General features: G+C 36.3%; 1 protein-coding gene across 6 annotated transcripts in view; it reads left to right on the top strand.

The window, feature by feature from the left end:
* The first annotated feature begins 4,355 nt into the window (after nt 1–4,355).
* The window catches only part of LOC120773793 (tight junction protein ZO-1), a 74,717-nt gene continuing 57,016 nt past the window's right edge, over nt 4,356–22,056 (top strand). For 3 of the 6 annotated variants that reach the window (XM_040102911.1, XM_040102903.1, XM_040102955.1), the window contains exon 1: nt 4,363–5,515. In XM_040102911.1, coding sequence (XP_039958845.1) covers nt 4,870–5,515 — 646 coding nt within the window. In that variant the 5' untranslated portion in view covers nt 4,363–4,869. Of the gene's footprint in view, nt 5,516–22,056 lie in introns of all 6 variants that reach the window. The other 3 variants (XM_040102972.1, XM_040102964.1, XM_040102894.1) reach the window with 3 other exon arrangements.

Genomic DNA, 22,056 nt, shown 5'->3' with positions numbered 1-22,056 from the left:
TTATGCTGAAAGCATGTTTTTCCAGCTCCTTATAAATCGTTGTTGGTAAGTATATGTACTATGTGATATTTAAATGAAATCCCACGGAAATATTTTTTTTTTGAAAACGTAACGCAATTAAGCGCTGCATATGAATGAAAACGGCATAAACCTTTGTCTACCCGAAATCTCGATCGCACTGAGCTTTTGAAAATTTTTACCATTTTCAAAATAAATGTGACAGGTTGCAACCTCACTTTAATCATGACAACTTAGTTGAGAGAAATTCAAAAGTTATGCCTAGGCAATTCCCCTAAATTCTTTCTGTAGCTTGGCAGTGTTGTCAATTTGACGAATAATGATATGTACGTTTTTTTGTGAATTCGAATTAAGATTTTTATCGTGAACGGTTAAAAAATTAGTGCTGTATGAAGAGTAAGTAAGCTAATATCAATAAACTTTTTTCTACTGGTCAATATGGTGGTTAAGTTCTATTTGATTTTACAACTCAGTAAATCAGAAAATTAAAAAAAAAATTTGCTCTAATTAATTGAAAAACTATTCAAAAATATAGTCTCGAAGTTTCATTAGTTTACTCCGAATATTTGCCAATAGACCACAGAACCACTGCACTTCATACAGCGACTGTATAGGTACCGAAACTTTGACGTTTCCTCGAAACTAAGTTTTTTAATCCGGCCGTCAAAATTGCGAGCGAAATATTTAACCAACTTACTTGAACTAAAGCGTATTTTTTTAAAAATTGTATACTCAAGTGCGTGATAGAGCGCCTTTCCGAGAAAAGTGGCGTTTTAACAGTTGTTTAGTACCCCCACTTTTTCGAAATTCTCAAAACCCCTCTACTATGCTCTTGATAAAAGCTTCCAGATAAATAAGTCAATAAATCGTGAAAGAAAAGTTAAAAAACAATTTGATGAATTAGCAGCTGATCACTGATTTCCAAACCGAGAAAAAATATTTATTGATTTTCACACACATTTTTATTAAATGTTGATGAAGCAACTTTATAACAAAAGAGTGACGAACTCTAAAGGAAATATTCAGATATAACAGGTCCTAGTTTGTCACTTCAATTATAATAACAATAATATTTACCACCTAGTTTTACCTCAACTAACTCAAGCATGGACTGTTCACAAATTATGTAAGGAAATAATGAACAAAATATATAACGCAAGTTTTTACAAGTTTCTACAGCAATGTTATTTTGCTTTACAATTCTGTCTCTTTTGCAGCAACTGAAAGTTCATTTAGCAAATTAAAAATAACGAAACAAAACGGAACAACTCGACTCCGACATTTATCGCTAATAACAGTTAAAAACAGAACCGCATCAAAGCTAGATTTAAACGAGGTCATTGATACTTTTGCGAAAACTAAAGCTAAGAAAAAATTCTAAATATAATTGTTATTTAGTCAGTTGTTGGCCCAACCTTTAATAAACCATTGAATATTTTCTATTTCGTTCGACTTGTATTAGTCAAACCTACTTTAAGTATTAATTGCAATTTATGTTGTTTCTTTTTTATATTTTTATTTCCTACCCTGCAGTGTACCTTAGCATTTTTAAAGTATTTGTATATTTCGTAGTTCTTCTTCTTCCTAAGTGGCGTAGACATCGCTTACTCGATTATAGCCGAGTTAACAACAGCGCGCCAGTCGTTTCTTCTTTTCGCTACATGGCGCCAATTGGATATTCCAAGCGAGGCCAGGTCTGCACTATATAGCAGGACGGGAATAATGAGTGACTTATAGAGTTTGGTTTTTGTTCGTCGAGAGAGGACTTTACTTTTTAATTGCCTACTCAGTCCGAAATAGCACCTGTTGGCAAGAGTAATCCTGCGTTGGATTTCCAGGCTGACATTGTTGGTGGTGTTTACGCTGGTTCCAAGATAGACGAAATTATCTACTACTTCAAAGTTATGATTGTCAAGAGTGACGTGAGTGCCAAGTCGCGAGTGCGCCGACTGTTTGTTTGATGACAGGAGATATTTCGTCTTGCCCTCGTTCACTTCCAAACCCATTTGCTTTGCTTCCTTGTCCAGCCTGGAGAAAGCAGAACTAACGGCGCGGGTGTTGAGGCCGATGATATCAATATCATCGGCATACACCAGCAGCTGTACACTCTTATAAAAGATTGTACCTGCTCGATTAAGTTCTGCAGCTCGTATTATTTTCTCCTGCAGCATATTGAAGAAGTCGCACGATAGGGAGTCGCCTTGTCTGAAACCTCGTTTGGTATCGAACGGCTCGGAGAGGTCCTTTCCGATTCTGACGGAGCTTTTCGTGTTGCTCAACGTCAGTCTACACAGCCATATTAGTTTTGCGGGGATACCAAATTCAGACATCGCGGCATAAAGGCAGCTCATTTTCGTGCTGTCGAAAGCAGCTTTGAAATCGACGAAGAGGTGGTGTGTGTCGATTCTCTTTCCACAGATCTTTTCCAAGATTTGGCGCATGGTACATATCTAGATGGTTGTTGATTTGCCAGGAATAAAGCCACACTGATAAGGTCCAATCAGTTTGTTGACGGAGGGTCTAATCTTTCACACAATATGCTCGATAGAACCTTATACGCGATGTTGAGGAGGGTTATCCCACGGTAGTTGGCGCAGATTGTGGGGTCTCCCTTTTTGAGGATTGGGCATAGCACACCTAAATTCCAAGCGTTGGGCATGCTTTCGTCCGACCATATTTTACAAAGAAGCTGATGCATGCTCCTTATCAGTGTGTGATTCTACAAGAGTATGCTCCGGGCTTGAAACCTTCTGTAAGCCGCCGCATTTTTTCTTAGAATTTTCGAGCGTTACCCCTGACTTCCAGCTTATCAAGCTCTTCATACTCACGAATTTCGGCCTCTTTCCTTTTCTATCTGCAAATGCGTTTCGCTTCCCTCTTCAAGTCTCGGTATCTATCCCATCCCGCACGTGTTGTGGTCGATCGTAACGTTGCGAGGTAGGCAGTCTGTTTTCTCTCCGCTGCGACACGGCACTCCTCGTCGTACCAGCTGTTCTTTTGCATTTTCCTAAAACCAATGGGTTCAGTTGCAGCTGTACGTAAGGAGTTTGGAATGCCGTCCCACAGTTCCCTTATACCGAGTTGTTGACGAGTGCTCTAAGAGAGCAGGAGTGCAAGCCGAGTAGAAAATCGTTCGGCTGTCTGTTGTGATTGCAGCTTCTCGACGTCGAACCTTCCTTGTGTTTGTTGACGTGCGTTTTTTGCTGCACAGAGGCGGGTGCGAATCTTGGTTGCAACAAAATAGTGGTCCGAGTTGATGTTAGGACCTCGAGGCGTCCGCACGTCTAGAACACTGGAGACGTGTTTTCCGTTTATCACAACATGATCGATCTGGTTGGTGGCCTTTCGATCCGGAGACATCCATGTAGCTTGATGTATTTTCTTGTGCTGGAATCTAGTACTACAGATAACCATATTTCGGGCCCCGGCGAAGTCGATGAGCCTCAACCCGTTTGGGGTTGTTTCGTCATGAAGGCTGAATTTGCCGACCGTAGTGCCAAAGATACCTTCTTTGCCCACCCTGGCAGCTCTCATAGGTGCGCTCCAAGCGCTTATAGAAGGCATCTTTGGTCACATCGTCCGTCTCTTCCGTAGGGGCGTGGGCGCAAATCAGCGATATGTTGAAGAACCTTGCTTTGATGCGGATTGTTCATTTACTCGGCGACGGAGTCTCTCTCCTACGAATCCCACACCAAACTTGCATTTGATAAAACCTAATCAGTTTACAAAGTATGTGGCCCCAATTTTTAATTTGCCCTAGGGCCCTTGGTTACCTAGCTATGCCATTGTCCACATTTCGTCGAAGAAATTATATATTTTGTATTTGTGAAGCTATGGTTCAACCGAATTATTTGTTTTCAATTAATTTTACATATTTGTCTAATATTATGGTATACTTCTTCCATCTAAATAATTGCCCAACAGTGTCTACGGCTATATAGTGAAAATATAGTCAATATTGAAAATTCCATTTCCAACACTAGAGCAAAGAGGTGAATTTGTTAAAGCAACAGTTAGCTATTACAAACATAAGTACGAGTATATAAAAAATTCACCACTGTTGTCAATGAATCAGCCAGGTAGGCACATAGCCAAAGGGCTGTTAGGTCCATGCATTTCATATGCACTCTGGCACAAAAATACATACATATGTATGTATATACCTATGCAAGTGTATACAATGTATGCGTATTCGTTTATATACTTTCAAACGCAAGCAGGCATAGATACTCGAGAGAATATAGATATACTTACTTAACTAGGGTTCACCATATTGCTAGCCTCTCTTCACATTTGGATTTTCAGTGCTTGTTGTTAGTGTTGATTTGTGCCTTTATTATTACAATCCATTTGTTATGCTCGAACATTTTGCTTAGCATTGCTATTGTTGTTGTTTCAGTGCCAACTCAAGGGAAGCCGGTTTGGAACGTAATTCAGATATAGATATTTTGGTGTTTGGATCAGTGTGGTGTTTAAGTTTCTAGAGATTGGAAGTGTGTTTGTTGAGGCGTTTCAATTGAAAATACATTTATCTATCAATTATTAAAAAAGTTATATGTATATTCATACTGTAACTGTCTAGTGACATTTGTGTAAGAATGCAAGCATAAAAATGCTATTAAAAATATGCATAACAGAAATACCGAATCAGAAAGAAACTTCGTGTTTTTAATACAATGTAAAGTAAATATTCAATACTACGAATCATACATATGGATGCCTGCATATATAATTCGTGTGTGCTTGCAATATAAGCAAAAATACATGTGAATTGTTTGTTTGTGTGCGAGTTGTGCAGCTGTGTGTGAGTTTTACCATTTTTGTGATTTGACGCGTAGTGTTTATTACAAAATGTCCAGGGAAGAGGAAGAAGAGGAAGTTCGTTCACTGCTTTTGCGGCATAAGGACCGTATAATGCTCGACTTGTGTGAAACGGACCTTTTGACGATCCTTGTAAAGAACACAGTGTTAACGCAGGCCGAAGAAGATTTGCTTTTGAGAACACATTCTGCAGCATCTGCTGCGTCCAGTGCTCCACCTAGCGCCGTTGTTATTAAACGGAAATTAAGCACTGCTGTTAGCAGCGGCAGCGGCAGTAGCAGCAGCACAGTTACTAGTTACGGTGATGGTGTGTTAGGTGAGGACGTCTGCACCAGTACAGCTGGATGGAGTAGTAATAATTCTCATAGTGCTACTGTGATAGGCGACAACGCACAAAGTGATAATCGTTCTGCTACACCGTCACTTGTGAATATTAGTGAAACAGATGGCATCATTGGTACTAGTGCTGACCAAAGTAGTGAAAATAATTGCGAAGAAGATTTGAAATTAAATTTAAATTCATTAAATGATGCTGACATATATCAAGAACAATCTACAAAATTAATAGAAATCATCGCTAAAGGTGGATTTATTAAATTCAAGCAGTTCTGTTATGCAATCGACAATGAATGCCCGAAACTTATTGAGGATCTATTCAATGATAAGGAGAAATGTGGTAAGTAATAAAATGATATACTATAAATATGTATATATGTATATGTATCTGTATATATGTATATATATATAGCTATATATATACATCACGGTTTTAAAAATTATTATAAGCTGAAGAATAGAAAATATTTTCTTATATAAACAGCACGTCTAACTAGTCATCCGCGAGTGTTTCTTCCACACAAGCACTGCAAGTAAATAAAAGCAAACAAAAACGTTAACTTCGGCTACACCGAAGCATTAATGCCCTTCAAATGTGTTTTTATTTTAGCATAAAAGGTTATAAAAAAGTTTTTATGTTGATTTTGATCGGTCATTTTGCATGGTAGTTGCATATTGTAAAATAAAAAAGTTTTGCATACAACAGGCCAAAATCAAGGGCCGATCAGTTTGTATGGTAACTGTATTCCAAAAACATTCAAATTGATATCTCAAATACTGAGGAACTAGTTCCCGTATATACAGATGGATAGACGATGTAGTTAAATCGTCCCTGCTTGACATGCTGATCATCTATACATGTATGTATAAGATTACAAACTCCTGTTCAGGGTATAAAAAGTGAGATTGGTTATAACAGTTTCGTGGAATTGACCAATAAGAAAAATTAACTCGAAATAAATGCGATAAGTTTTCTCAAATAAATAAAATTTTGCTAAATGCTGACATTTCGTTTATAATACATTTGAAGGGGAAACTTTAGTATACCATCCCACGATTTCAGGGTTAAAAGTATGGTTGGATAGGGCTGATGCTCCAGATTAAGAAAATATATAATTATAGCCGCCGCAAACTTATAGTTTTCGAGATATATGCATTTAAAGTTGAAAATTTCGCAAATTTAATTTTGCAATTTCTCGATTTACAGTAACTTTTTCTTTCATATTATGCACTTTTTATACACTTACACTTCACTACACTATTTCTACATATTTATTTTTTATTAATATTTTAGATATTTGCTTAAAATAAGCATTTTATAATTTACATAAATATTAATACACGCACAATAACAATAAATGTTACGTGTTGTCAAATAATAAGTGTTGCCATATCTACACATTTATCAAACGAATAAAAAAAATATATAATATATATAATTATATGTTTTCTTAATCTGGAGCATCAGCCCTATCCAACCATGCCACTTTTAACTAAAGCCGACCCCATTTGAATGTTAATGCAATGTAATAGATGAATTGTTTTTAAGCACCTTTATAGAAGTTTGGGTCAATTGTACCAAAATAAGTATTTTTAAAACTTATTTCTTATTGTAAGTGGGCAATTCATTTTATTAATTTCAAGCCCTCAAGGCACGGTTTAAGTATTTCTCAAACAAATTTTATTTACCTACGTATGTGTGTGTATTTATTGTCAAGAAATGATCTCTTAGTACAGAATAAATATATTTTATGGCGAATGCTTGTTAAATTCAATTCACGATTACAGGCATAGAATAATAGAAGTATAAGTCGGTTATATTTAATAGAAATACCAAGATTGAGAATATTTATAATAATTAAAGTCTGCGTTTCACTTTTAGGAACAATATACATATCTATACAATAAACAGAAATATTTAGTGAGAATTTGATTATATAAACATTTAACCTTAATATTGCAATCCATACTTACATATGTATGTACATACGTGCTGAAGCTGATGTTCCATTTGTTTTAGTTTTATTTCGCTTGTTTCGCTTCGATTAGCACTATTTTGGCTGGGCTTTATTTTCATAAATACAAATGTATACCTTTGTAAATATGTGATCATATTCTTATGAATACATACTGCTATTTACGTTTGTATGTTGTATGCTTTTGCACACCTACACAGTTTTGTAGGTATGTATGAGCCCATAAAAAATTGCTCTCAAGTATGAATCATCAGAAAGCCAGTTTACAATTATATGTACATAAGTTTTATTATCAACGTATGGACACGTAAATGTATGAAATAAAACTGATACATATGTATGTATTTAGGTATTACATCTGAACTTTTGCCATTGATCGTAAGTTTTATAGTTGCAATCAGATATGCTTTTATCAGTTCAGACAGTGGTTAAGAGGTCCGTTTTAGCTAAAGCTGTAGAACTTATATAACAAAGGGTTTTTCATAATTAAACCTAGGTTGAAATTAAATACAGGGGACCCCAAAATTAACGGAAGACTTAAATCATTTATGTGGTAAAGTGTTGACAACTCTAACACTCACATCGAAAGCTGACAGTTTAACTACGTAAACTGTGAAGAGATTTGGAAATAACGGCAAATTCAAATCTTGCATTAATTTTGGGACTTCCTGTATAAGTACATATATCCTAGTAGTCTCAACCACCCGTTGCTGTGTTATGGTATACATTAGGGTGCTTCAAAAAAAATTTTGAATTTTTTTTTCAACTCTTACCCCCTCAAATGTTATTGATTGACAAACAAAAAATCCTCCCTCAAGCCAGGCGCTGTAGCTTAACTCTAAGGGGTCGCTATTTTTTCTTTTGGGTTCCCATACATTTTACATACCTGCGGACATAAGTTTTTCTATCTGAAGAAATCCTATTTATCTTGCTTTCATCGAAAAATAATACTCTTTTCCACTCTTTTGTTGTCCAATGGCGGTATTTCTTTGCAAACTCTAAGCGGCTCCTTCGATTGCGTTCAGAGAGTAATGGCTTCATCCTTGAAACTTTTCCAAAGAGTCCTGCCTCGCGTAATCGTTTTTTACGGTAACTACAGATAGTGCATCTGGGTTTTCTCCAAAAATTGCAACTCGAATTTGTTTTGCCGTCTTGTGGGGATCCTTTTTTGAATCGCGGATAATTAACTTGTCCTTCTGAAGAGTAGATTTTCGACCTCTCTTCTTTCTTTGAGCTTGTTTTGTCATTTTATTCTAGTTGAAATACCTAACTGCATTAATTAAAAGCCAACCTCTTGGGGAAATTTAGGGTCGTTTCAATGTCTCCCTGAAATTTCCCATCCTTGTACATCTGTACGATAACAGCCCTAGTGTCCTTATCACAAGATTTGTGCTTTCTCATTTTTATTCACTAAAATTATTTAATTTCTTAATAGTAACGTAATTAAAATAAAAATATAAAGATTTAGTTACCTGAACACAACAAATTTCTAAGAAGAGTACATAACCAAGACTTCAGATTTTGTCTGAGTCTGGGTTTCCTGCTTACGAGGCATGGGCCTCTGAATGCATTTTTGCATCAGAGCCACCTATCGGATACGTCGGGGTGTTTTTGTGGGTCGGGGTCAGAAAATTGGTCGCATTTAATTGCCGAGTACCCGATGTACTCCAACCACATTCCACACTGCCAATTGGTACTGCAAATGCTTAGCATTCTCAGGGCGCTGATCAAGGCATTGATTTGATTCGTTGTGCTTTTGAGCGCCGTGGAGTAAGGCTGTCGTCAGCAGGTACCCACGTAAAACACACCGGACGTTGTCAACAGTGACGTGAGTGCCTAGTCGCGAGTGCGACGACTGTTTGCTTGATAGCAGCAGATATTTCGTCTTGCCCACGTTCACCATCAGGCCCATTTGCTTCGTTGTCTTATCCATTCTGGAGAAAGCAGAACAAACGGCGCGGGTGTTGAGGCCAATGATAACAATATCATCGGCGTTCGCCAGCAGCTATACACTCTTATAGAAGATGATACATTCTCGGTTTAATTCTGCAGTACAATTTATCTGGCCAGTTCTTGATTTGACTGGTCTAAAATCACACTAATAAGGTCCAATCAGTTCTTTGACGGTGGGCTTTAATCTTTCACACAATACGCTCGATAGAACCTTATACGCGATATTGAGAAGGCTTATCTCACGGTAGTTGGCTCAGATTGTGGGGCCTTGCTGCTTTGTTGTTCTTCAGGCTGGAGAAGTGTTCCCTCCATAATTTTAGTATGCTCTGGGCATCAGTCACTAGATCACCTCTGGGGGTTCTACAAAAGTATGCTCCGGTTTTGAAGCCTTTTGTTAGTCGCCGCATCTTTTCGTAGAATTTTCGAGCATTATCCCTGTCGGCCAGCTTGTCAAGTTCTTCGTACTCGCGCATTTCGGCCTCTCTCTTTTTTGTCTGCAAATGCGTTTCGCTTCCCTCTTAAACTCTCGGTATCTATACTGTCTTTTGTGATTGCAGCTTCTCAACGTCGAATCTTCCTTGATTTGGTTGACATGGGTTTTTTGCTGCACAGAGGTTGGTGCGAATCTTGGCTGCAACAAGATAGTGGTCCGAGTCGATGTTAAGACCTCGGAGCGTACGCATGGCTAAAACACTGGAGACGTGCCTTCCGTATATCACAACATGATCGATCTGGTTGGTGGCTTTTCGATCCGGAGACAGCCAGATAGCTTGGTAAATTTTTCTACGCTGGAATCTACAGATAACCCTATTTCGGGCTCCGGAAATTATCACCGGAGTTAATGACAATACTCGGCGACGGAGTCTCCCTCCCACCACGAATTCCACACCGAATTTGCGCTCCTTAATATGACCACTGTAGTAAAGGGCACAAGAGTCTACTTGCATCAGTCCTAATCCCGTCCATGGCATTTCTTGGACGGAGGTGATGTCAGCCTTCACTCTAACGAAGACATTAACCAGCTGGGCTGCGGCACCTTCCCAATTAAGGAGCCAGACATTCAAGGTGCATGTCTTCAATTGCTAATCCTTTATTCGTTTGTCATGGTCGTCATCAAAAGGGCGGTCTCTCATCCGAGGCTGTTTAAACTTTTTCATTGGCGGCGTTTTTTACTTGGCGGGTCCCAAACCCATCGCACAACCCTCTGGAGAGGATATTTCACCTTCTCACTTTAGCTCGCCTTCAAACGGATGCTATCCAGAGGATACTTGGTCTAGAACCGGAAGTCGTGAACTGCTTGAGCCATATGTAAAAGAATCGTTTCTGGCCACTCCCAAGAGAATGGCGGTCAGAGAACTTTCCTCACTTGCGTGAAATTTTACACATGACTCCATCCTCCTGTCCTTAATTGCTGTGCCAAATATTAGCGTTATCTTTGTTTACAGCAGTTGCTTAAGTCGCTACACCACAGTAGAGCGTTGCGATTTTAATAAAATAATAATTTTAATAAAAATATCAAACAAAGAATTTGTCTCATCTTTCGTGTGCAGAATCGTTGCGAATGTAAGAAAAGGCATACGGTGATTCAAAAGCAAAAGCGTACGAGTGGTATACAGCCACTCTTTCAACTGATCTTTGACCTTTTCAACTGATGAAAATATTAAAAAAGTGAAGAACATATAAAACGCGTTCTTGCTCGACTCGTCCCTATAAAGATGAATTTTTTTCAAAAAGAGTATGATTGTAATCGAATTTAAAGTCAAAATGAATACCATCGATCAATCACCGTATTCACCAGATTTAGCTCCGTGTGATTGTTTTCTAGTTCTTCAAATTCCTACAAACACTTGATTCCGATCGTTCAGTTTATATGGCAGCTATATATTATAGTGGTCCGACAAATGAGCAGCTTTTCTGGGGCAAAGGACGTGTGCAAAATTCCAGATCGATATTTCAAAATCTTGGGAACTAATGTACATACATATCTTCAGTATAAGATAGATATTTCAATATCCGACAAAAACTTTTTCTACAATGGAATCGCGTAAGCGGTGTCTACGCCAGTAAAGAAGAAGACGACAATGGGTTTTTTTTAGCTTTTTCACATAATAGTTGGTTGAAGAATTGGTGTATGTACTTTTAGAAAAGAGGTAAAATTAGAGCAATTTAGTTTCTAATTTCAAAAATCGTATGTCTTTTAGCAATGTGGTCTCCTCCTTGAATATCCGAAAGATGGTTCGGAGTAATACGTTTACCCTTTCCAGTACTTAATTACGAAAACTAAAGTTTCAAAGTGACCAAAACTATCGAAATACGAGTACAGACATTTCGAAATGACTTACAGCGTACTAGACTGCACCAAAGAGGTATATTTTTATGTATATTATAAAACTACTGAAATATTTAATCATACAAAACCGTAAGGAATTTAATTTTACTCTTTAAATTACCAATAGATATGGTATACGGTAAAAGTAGAAATTTGGGGTGATTTGGAGTATAAATAGCTAAAATTATTAAGATAAAAAGTAGTTTTAGGAGATATGCATATGAAAAAAATTACTAACTTCAAACGGTGTCTTTATTCAAATAATTAAAAACTATAAGGTTAAGTCACCTTTTCTCTGTCTGTGGTTTTTCCATTTTTTCTGAGAGTGTGAATCCCTAACAATACAAGCTTATTTGCTCACTCTTAAATATCTAATATAACTTTTAATAGAAACAATTTTGATAGTATTTTACGTGTTTGTAATTAAATTATAAGAATTTTGTAATGCAAAAAGTATTATGTATATGTATAACAGTAATGTGTAGATTTGTTTCACAGCTTTGCCCTGTGTCATTTGCACATATGTATGTACATATGTACATTTGTAAGATTAATAGCGGGATTCTGTAACCAGTCTCTAGTCTTTATTTGAGACATTTTGAAGTAAAGTCTCAATTTGTGACTAGTTACTATTTATTCACTAAACAGTCTCTAGAGTTAGTCTCAAAATATTGCCTCAAATTCGAGACCTGATAGCTAGCCGGACACAAAACTAAAAATAACTCTTGTCTGTCATTTTGATTGTCGTTTTTTTTTATTTTGTAAGCAACTCAAACACGAAAATGTTAAAAATAAATAAATTTTACATGAACTTCGTAAATATTGTGAAACAAAGTGAACATATATTTTTATTTTTATTGATAACTAGCTGACCCCGCAGTCGTTGTCCTGCGTGAAATTATGTGTTTAGAAATGAAAAAGTTGAATTTATCATTTCACTTTTTTTCAATGCATCGCAGCTTGATAAACAACATTTTTTGGTTTCTGTTCCGGTGTACTATAGAAAAGATGATTTTCCAACTCGTGAGCAGGCCACGTACATATATCTGCCCGAGTGAAAAACCATACCATACACTATGCGACTATCCTTGTGTCTCAAATGCAATTTTTACTGGAAACTGAAGACGTTTGAACTGAAATGGCAAATCGTTAGAACTCAGAGGAATTCGTAGAATTAAGCATCCTTTGTATTCGATAGCTGCGTCACAATCAGTCAGGTTCCATTACACAGTTTCGGCGCATGAAGATTGCGAAACATAATAACGACAGATCCAATTTTGAGACGCAAATGATGCGGTGGCATACCAAGCCTGTCCAAAGAATTTGGAAATTCCACTGGATAATTCACGGCGTCGTCTTCATTGTCAAGACGATTGATCGATTTGTATGAGCGCAAGTCTCCCGGAATTTGACTTTAAATCTTCCAGTTTAAGTCAACAACATCGGTATTTTTGGCAGCTGACATTGCGCGTGCACTTAAGGAATTTTAGTTACGATAATTTGTCCAATGTCCGAATATTCGTGATGAGTTCATCTTTGGTGAATTGGTAAAGGGAAGATGGAATTGATATCAAACCACCGGAAGTATCAACCGGAATTTACCCATTTCCAATTCTTAGCGAATACGATGTAAAATGTCTTCGGCAATGTCATTTTTGTTCGTATTCCATAATTGACGCTAATTTGATGGCTGATCATCGCGAAAAGTGTGCGAACTTCATTCCAGTGATTATCATGTTCCAGCAATTGTAATTGTAATTGTATGTATAATATCAAGATATTTCCGAATAGAGCAAGTTCTCGCAAACGGTTCACTGACGAAAGTTGAGAAAAAACTCATAAATGTTAATTTTGTTGCTGGGGGTGTTTTCTCTGTCTGTTCTGTATTCTCTGTGCTGAAATATACTATTTGGTCATTCTCCAAATTAACTGCGAGACGCACAACAGTCGGAAAACGTTCATGAATCGCAAAAGTAAATATCATACAAAGCGCAGTTATTGCAGTTTACGTATCGACCGTATCGTTCAAGATCAGTAACCGCCATGTTGCTTCCTTTGGTGACGTATTTACAAACGTATTTTATCGATTACACCAAACTGCAATACGCAACATTGACATGACTTTTGAATGTGAATTAGACAACAGTGCCGAATATGGTACGATCCATATGTTGTCGACTTCGATGTGTTGTTAACTTCGATATTAACGCCTCTAAATTGAATGCTAAATGTTCTACCATTGACATCTGGTGAGCGACGCTGATACATTGGATATCCATCATTTCTAGTTTGTGTTTCCGAAAGAAAAGCACCTGGATAGTGTTTCGTACATTTATTGTCAGACATACAAACCGAAGTGGTATTGTGATGTCCGTAAGGTACATGAACCATATTGGTTTCGTATAATTCTGCTTCTATCTCTGGATCAGGAATTACCGCAGAAATGATTTCATCAATTTGATTTGGTGTAACCACCATCCACCATCCAAAGAAGAATATGTGCGTGCGGCAAACCTCTCTTTTGCCACTCAACAGAGTACATCCAGCATCTAACAGCACCACATATACGTTGCTTTAAAATAAAGTTTACAAAACATCGCAACTGTTGTTTGAAAAGTTGTCCTCTGACATCGTGACGATCGCTTGCTGATTGCCCGCGATCCATAATTTCATTCGTATGTCATCGCATCCTGGGAATACTCGGTCATGTGCCATGAGCTGTTAATATACATACATACTTATGTTGATGCCAAAACGAACGCGACCTCTTCGTGGCATCGTAACAAATTTCAATCTGTAATTGAGCACTTTGTGTGAAACACACATAACGTTTTCACGAAATAAATTTCAATATTTTTTTTTTGAATAACCGGAATAAAGAAAGCAAACGACAAATTTGACAATTGAAAAACAAAAGGAAAAAAGTTGAAAAAAAATTTTTGTATGAAAAAAGTTATTTTTTTGGAATTGTCCAACTTTCCGACTTTTCCTCACGAAAAGCATACGGTTTTTTTATTTCTAAACTTTCCTCGATCCACAGCGAACAACCTCTGAAAATTTCATCAAAATTGATTCAGCTGTTCTCGAGCATTAGCGTTACTAACAGCATTCATTCGTGTGTATGGGAAAAAGAAAAGGGCTCTTTTTAGGGGTTTTCCGGCAATTACTTGAATTTTTTTCGCCATAAAAACCATCCTTGAGCCCAAAGAACATTTAAAAAAAAAGAACTGGCAAAATTGGTCCAGGCGTTTTTGAGTTATGCGCCAGCATTTAAAATCATGTTCGTTTTTATTTCCTTTTTAAAATCGTATTTGGAAATTTATTTTCTTCATATTTTTTTTTCGGAAAATTTTCCAGAATTTTCTTAAGTATTCTCCTTGTTTGGGCGGATACCTGTCCGAATTGATGGTAATCACCGAAATCGGTCCAGGCGTTCTCCAGTTATAAGCGTAGTCTTTAACGTCACTTTCTCTTATGTATATAGATTATGTTTTTTGACTATGTTATAGAAAATTTAATATTTGTTATCGACATATTTACTTTCATTCAAGTGTAAAAACATCTCTGAATAATGAAATGTAATAGATTTTGTGAATGTCACTTAATAGCAGAATCGTCTCAAGTCTCAAAAATTGTCTCTAACTCAAAATCTCAAATTTAGAGACTGGAGACTGTATCACAGTACAGAATCGCACAGTAAAATTGGTCTATGTACATAATGTATGTACATATATAGTATAATGTATTGTTTACATTTAATGTACGAATATATAGGCACAGCCCTGTACATTTTAAGCTCAGTACTACTAAGTGAATCTTGCATTTAAATCTGAATACACAATCCTATGTATATACATGTATGTATGTACAAACGTACCCACTTATATATACTATAAGTATCTATACATATGTATGTATGTATATAGTATTTGTGGGTATGCAGTGAAAAGAGAAAGTTCTCCAAATTGTTGCACAATTTAAAATAAATAGGTTGAGCGCACTCACTTATAAACTATTTAAAGATACATATGTATGTATAGTATGTATGTTTATGTGTATACATTTGATCCAGTTGTTAATGAGGGGAATACAAAGAAGAATGCAAATGTACCGAAATGAGAGGCAAAATATGATATGCAAAGGTTGATATGTCGAATTAGACATTTACAAAGATGTTAAAAAGTAATCAAATTTGACAACACCTAAGTTAGGTTTCTTATACCTATCCAATATTATGTGCTTTTAATTACCCACTTTGATACTCTTGCAACATGTTGCTACAAATTATAATTGTTTTGTTCACCTAACGGTAGTTTGTATCATCTAAAACTAAACGACATAGATATATAAATGATCAGGATGACGAGAAGAGTTGAAATCCGCGATAGGCGAAAACATATAAAATGCCATAAGTAAGCACTAAATACTTAAGTTATAGAACTGGCTCAGGGGATCACATTAGTAAATGGCATCTGTGATCTAAAAAATTTGAAAAAATGGTCGTGGCACCACCCTCTAAAATGTTTAATGTGTCCTAAACCAATAAAGCTATTAAAACCTACTAAAAACGCGATAAACAAATAACTAAATTCTCCATAAAATTTTATAACCGAGATGGCATGAGAGGGCGTTATACGAACCTGGGTAAAATTTGATGATGTGGAAGAAATTACATCTATCGGAAGCTGCCAAAATTTGTTCCAACCAAAAGTGTTCAAGCCCTTAGGCAAAGAATATTTGGACCCATTACCTATAATTTTTACCGTAAATATCGGTCCATGTGTGAGATACATAATTGAACTTCAGTGATAATCCCTTCCTGACAATGGTTTGTCTGTGTGCCAAAAATGGGTTTAAACGGGTCAATACTTCCTTACAATACTTAAGCTCCCATATACCTTAACAAAGATTTTCGAACTTCCGAATGAATTTATACCGCACTTATCGGCCAAATGTAAGTTACCTCAATGAAAGTGAAAAAGCGTGTATTCATAACAGTGTTCCTTTGTACCTAATTGATAAAATTGGACGAAAACTTGACATTGCTCCCGATTCAATCTATTTTTCATACGCAAAGATACTATTATCAGGAAAGGATTCTTTCTGAATCTCAATTGTATATCCCATAAATTGACTGATATTTTCGGTCAAAAGTCAACTACAGATACTGGGGTCCACATATTCGGTACCTAGGGGTTTGTTTTTGATTGGATTTGGACAACTTTTAATCACAAAGTTGCGTACTTAACAGGAATTATTAGTGCAAACATTTATCCGGTTATATCAGTTGCTTCTTGATTTGTGTATTGGAAAATGAAAAATCAAATGGAATTAAAAATTCTGCTGTATGAGAAGTAGGCGTGTTATAGTAGGATTTCGTCCATTTTTGAATTTTGACATAGAAATATAAGAAGAATTCCACGTAGTAAATTTCATAGAAGTCGGTCGAACGGGTCCCGAGTTGAGTGATTTCCCCAGAAAGTGGGGGCTGCCACGCCCATCGTCCTAATTTCACACCAGCTCTAATAAAGACATGTTATTACATTTCGGGTGTAAAATTTAACGTATTTGTCGTATTTAATTACTGATTTATTGCGCTCTTAGTAGTTTTTAACAGTACCGTTTTATGGGGAGTAAGAGGCGTTACCAACCGATTTCATCCATTTCTAATCTGTTGTTAGGAGTTCTTATAATATTTGTCTTGGGCAAATTTGGTTGTTGTGAAATCATTGGTTTATGTGACATGTACCTTGAACATTTTACACGGCCGTGCCACTTTTTCAAAAATATTTGGCCACCGGTGCTTCTTGCTACTGCGATCCCCTGTACAAAATTAGAGTTTTATATTGTAATTTTATGCTTACTTACGGCACTTCGACTAATGTCGTTTTGTGGGCGTGGAAATGGTCCGATTACGCCCATCTGCGAACACGTAGTTTTTATTCACTAAGGAACGCGCAGACCAAGTTTCATAAAGGTATCTCAATTTTTGCTCAACAGCTTGCATGGACGGACGAACCGACAGACAGACAGTCACTCGGATTTTAAGTCGCCTCTTCATCCTGATCATTTATATAACCCTATATCTATCTCGATTAGATTTAGGTGATACGTAGAACCGTTAAGTAACAAAACTATTGTACTCTGTAGCAACGTATTGGCATTGTTCAGATGTTGAAAAAGCCTTTCAGTTTATTTTAATATCTACAAAGTGCGTTCCAAAGTAAACAGGACTTTTTGAATCTTTGCCATCTATATGTCGACTGGTGCGATAGAATCTGCTATCTTCATCGATTCCAAAGTAAACAGGACTTTTTGAATCTTTGCCATCTATATGTCGACTGGTGCGATAGAATCTGCTATCTTTATCGATTCTCCAGTGAGAATTTCATGACATTTCATTGATTGGAAGTGAAGTTATTGCGTTTTAAGTGTCAGGACGTTTGTGTTGTCGGTGCGAAAATGAGCTTCGAACAAAGAGCTAACATTACATTTTGTTTTAAAATTGGTAAAACTTTTACCGAAACGTTTCAGAGTGCACGAGTGGTTTCAATGTTTTCAAAGTGGTTGTGAGGACATAAATGACGATCAACATGTGGGCCAATCAAAATCCGTGATCACCGGAAATTCTATCGAACGTGAATTTATCAAAAATCAGCCGAAATCATCAATGAAATTCATGGAAATGAATTGAACATCTCCAAAACATCGATTTATCGCATTTTCACCCAACATTTGGGCTTACGAAAGGTGTGTGGACAGTTTGTTCCGCACAAATTGACTGACGACCAAAAATTGCTCAGAATCCAACATTCGAACGACATCATTGTGACCGATTATTTGACCAAAAATAAACTTTTTAACCGTTAACCACTCCCCGTATTCACCTCATATGGCACCATGCGACTTCTTCCTTTTCGGAAAAATGCATTTGCCCATAAAAGGAAAGCGTTATGCAGACGTAGAGGCCGTTCAAAGGCTTGTATCGGCATACTGGCGGCCATACCGGCCAACGAGCTAAAACACTCGTTCGACATGCTTTTGGACCGTGCAAAAAGCTGTATTGAAGCAGAAGGATACTATTTTGAATAAAATAAATTGATTTTGCCGAAAAATTCATTTGTTTGTTTTTTTCCTGTTTTCTTTGGAACGCACCTTGTAGAATGGTTATGTGTATATAGGACATGTATGTAACACAAGACACATTTTTATAACCTTAGATATCGATTATATCACATATCGATTATTACACATACTTAAACAAATCTGTTGAAAAACAATCAAAGCAATGGCTTAAGATTTTTTTCAGTTTTATCTAAATTTTTTTCTTGGCTTGAGTTATGTGGTTAAGTTTGAGTTGAAACTGTGTGGAAAACTTTTCTATATTTTCTAATAAAAATAGTGGAACTAAAATTAGAATTTGATATATAGTATGTATAAACATACTTTATACAATATTTATGAATAAATTCAAATTCATTTATATTCATAAACAAACTCGAACTGCAGTAAATTTAAAAAGCCAGTAGATGTAAACTCATTAATAATTTACTTACGCGTATTCCTCGTTTAGGTAAAACCTAGCGTACTGACATAGAAAAGCATTGTAATCGATGTTTATTAAAAAAGGAAAATGTTATGGTTAAAAATTGGTACTGAGTGTTATAAAATTATAGGATATTATTTAATAATACTATGCTTTATACTATTCTCGTCTTCTGCTATTGCATATCTCTGCAGCTCGAATTATATTCTCCAGGAGTAGATTGAAAAAGTCGCACTATAGGGAGTTGCCTTGTCTGAAACCTCATTGTGTATCAAACGGCTTGGAGGGGTCCTTCCCGTTCCTGAATGAGCTTTTGGTATTGTTCAACGTCAGCATACACATTCGTATTAGTTTTGCGGTAATACCAAATTCAGACATAGCGACATAAAGGCAGCTCCTTTTCGTGCTGTCGAAAGCAGCTTTGAAATTGATGAAGAGGTGGTGTGTGTCGTTTCTCCTTTCACGGGTCTTTTCCAAAATTTGACGCATTATGAATATCTGATCAGTTGTTGATTTTCCAGGTCTAAAGCCACACTCATAAGGTCCAATCAGTTTTTTGACGGTGAACTTTGATCTTTCACACAGTACCCTCGATGTTGAGGAGGATTATCCCGCGGAAGTTGGTGCAGATTGTGGGGTCCTTCCTTTTGTGGATCGGGCAGAGCACACTTAATTTCCAATCGTTGGGCATGCTTTCATCCGACCATATTCTTCAAACAGTTCTTCGCCGTCGTATTTGAATAGCTCGGCTGGCAATCCATCGGCTCCCGTCGCTTTTTCTTCTTCAGACGGGTAATTGCTATTAAAATTTTTTCTATTTGCAAGAGTATACTCAAAATGCATAATCATACTCGATTTTATGGCCGCTTAAAACCAAAAAAGATCAGGTGTTCGGTAACAGTACAGTGTTTTATAGACTCTATTGAGTGGCAAAAACGCGGGCTGCCGCATATTATTTTATTAGTCTGACTAAAAGAGAACGACGAAGAAAAAAAAACTGACGGCGTACTAAACCATACGGTCCCTTTGCATAACGGAAATAAAATATCCCAAGAAATATCCATACGCGCTCTTAAAATACGAGACGTCCCAGGAAGGCGACCTATTGTTAAAATTAATCTGAGACCAACGCGGAAAACGTATCCCTAGACAAAAGCTGGGTGGTTCAATATTCACTGGTGCTTTGCAAAGTTTTTAACGCTCACGTAAATGTGGAATTCTGCAGCGCGGTCCAGGCTATCAAATATATATGTATATTGAAATACAAAAATAAAGACAATGACTAGACCAGACCAGACCATTTTTACCGTAAGACAGGAAAGTAACGCTTCGATTGACCCAAAGGATGTGCCGATTTGTAAGTAGTAACAAACCGGGAGGGAGAATCCTTGGTTTACGTTACATGAAAAGCTGTGACCCATGGCGAGCGCGTGTGTTTTACAGAGGCAAACCTGCGAGATTGAGTTGCGATCCCGCCTTTTACTACCATCACCGCATTTTTCCGTCTGTGCCAGAAGATGAGTTTGCGACGAACATGTGAGGGGATGGTTCAAAAACGACGACTCTTCAATGTTGCCACGTTTTGTTTTGCATAATTTAGCTTAATTTTAGCTTAGCTTTTTTTGTTCAAAAGACAAATGGACGTACATATTTTTTTTTTGTGTTTTGTATTTTTAAAACTTAAGACTTAAAATTAATTATACGAATTTTTATAAAACAAAAGTTAATGTTTTGTAAACGTTTTTTGAAGTGAAACAAAATTTTTCACTAAGAAAGAATCATAATACTATTGCCCATTTTATTTACTGAGTTTTCGAACGTTTAATATTATTTGCGAGAATACTGGACTCATATTGAAAAGCTTCTGACCAGCGTTTTCTGTGCTCGTGTCATTCACTTGCATGGGCTTGTCCGCGAATTGTAATTCAATTACAATTAATGTATGGCCATATTGTCATTCGTTGTTTTATTTCACCGGTGTTTTTGTACTCCCTTTGTTATAACACATAGTCGCTGCAATTCATTCATATATGTACATATGTATGTACGTATAATTGGTCGTTGCATTGTGTTTTAAGAGCAAAGAGCGACAATTGATTAACCTCGATTCAATTTCCGTTTAAGAATGTAATGCTTTTTTGCAGAAAGCAAATCACATTAATGTCTCTTAATTTTTTAAGTGTAATTCAATTATGAATATAAATTGAGTGTTCCTCTTTACTAGATCTAGTCTAGCGAAATATATAGTATGTACTACATACGTACTGCACACAAGAAAATACAAACATTATTTTGATATTCAAGGGGAATTCACACTTAATAAGTTATATTAACTGCCCTATTCTGAGAAAACCTCACAACTGATTTGTGAAGAAAAATTTTGTGAGGTTTGTTGTGAGGTTTATTTTATGAGGTTATTCTTGCTCAAACCTCACAAGAAAAAAACACATAAAACTGACCACATGAAGAAAAACACTTTGCTATGAACCAGCTGTTTTAAAAAACAAACAAGTCAAAATAAAAAAATGGACAACCAAGAAAAGTGAGTAATTTTGCCAATATATTAAATTTGTTGCATATACATATAATAATTTCACTTATTTTCAGGATTTCAAAAAGTGAAAGAACCAGGTGCCGCAGCACTTACAATATCAGCATTAGAAAATATTATTTAAACATTAAGATATTTTTATTTGCACATACATATATGTATTAAATACATACGTATTTGCAAATAAAATCTTATCCAAATTATTTAAACATAAATATGTATATGTCCTTTTATTCATTCCTAGAAGGAAGTAAAATGTACAAAGACCGTAAGTTACATATTTATTGTAATAGACACATACTTATATTTATAGTAGATAACGCAATAACAATATTTTTGGCATCTTTGGAAATTATTGCGTAGATTTATTGTTGTACTTATAAAAACTTCATCAACCGAGTAAGTTTTTCATCAGTAAAAAAAGATACTTTCATCGGCGTTGACCTACCAGTGCTACCAATTTCTCTTTTTTCTGTCATCTACTATATATTTGAGAAATCCGATCAATAGTGCGGTAAACAAAAAT

This window comes from Bactrocera tryoni, chromosome 1 (genome assembly GCF_016617805.1).
Source record: "Bactrocera tryoni isolate S06 chromosome 1, CSIRO_BtryS06_freeze2, whole genome shotgun sequence".
Lineage (NCBI taxonomy): Eukaryota > Metazoa > Arthropoda > Insecta > Diptera > Tephritidae > Bactrocera > Bactrocera tryoni.
The sequence above is the reverse complement of the archived record's forward strand: the minus strand, read 5'-3'. Positions and strand labels throughout refer to the sequence as shown.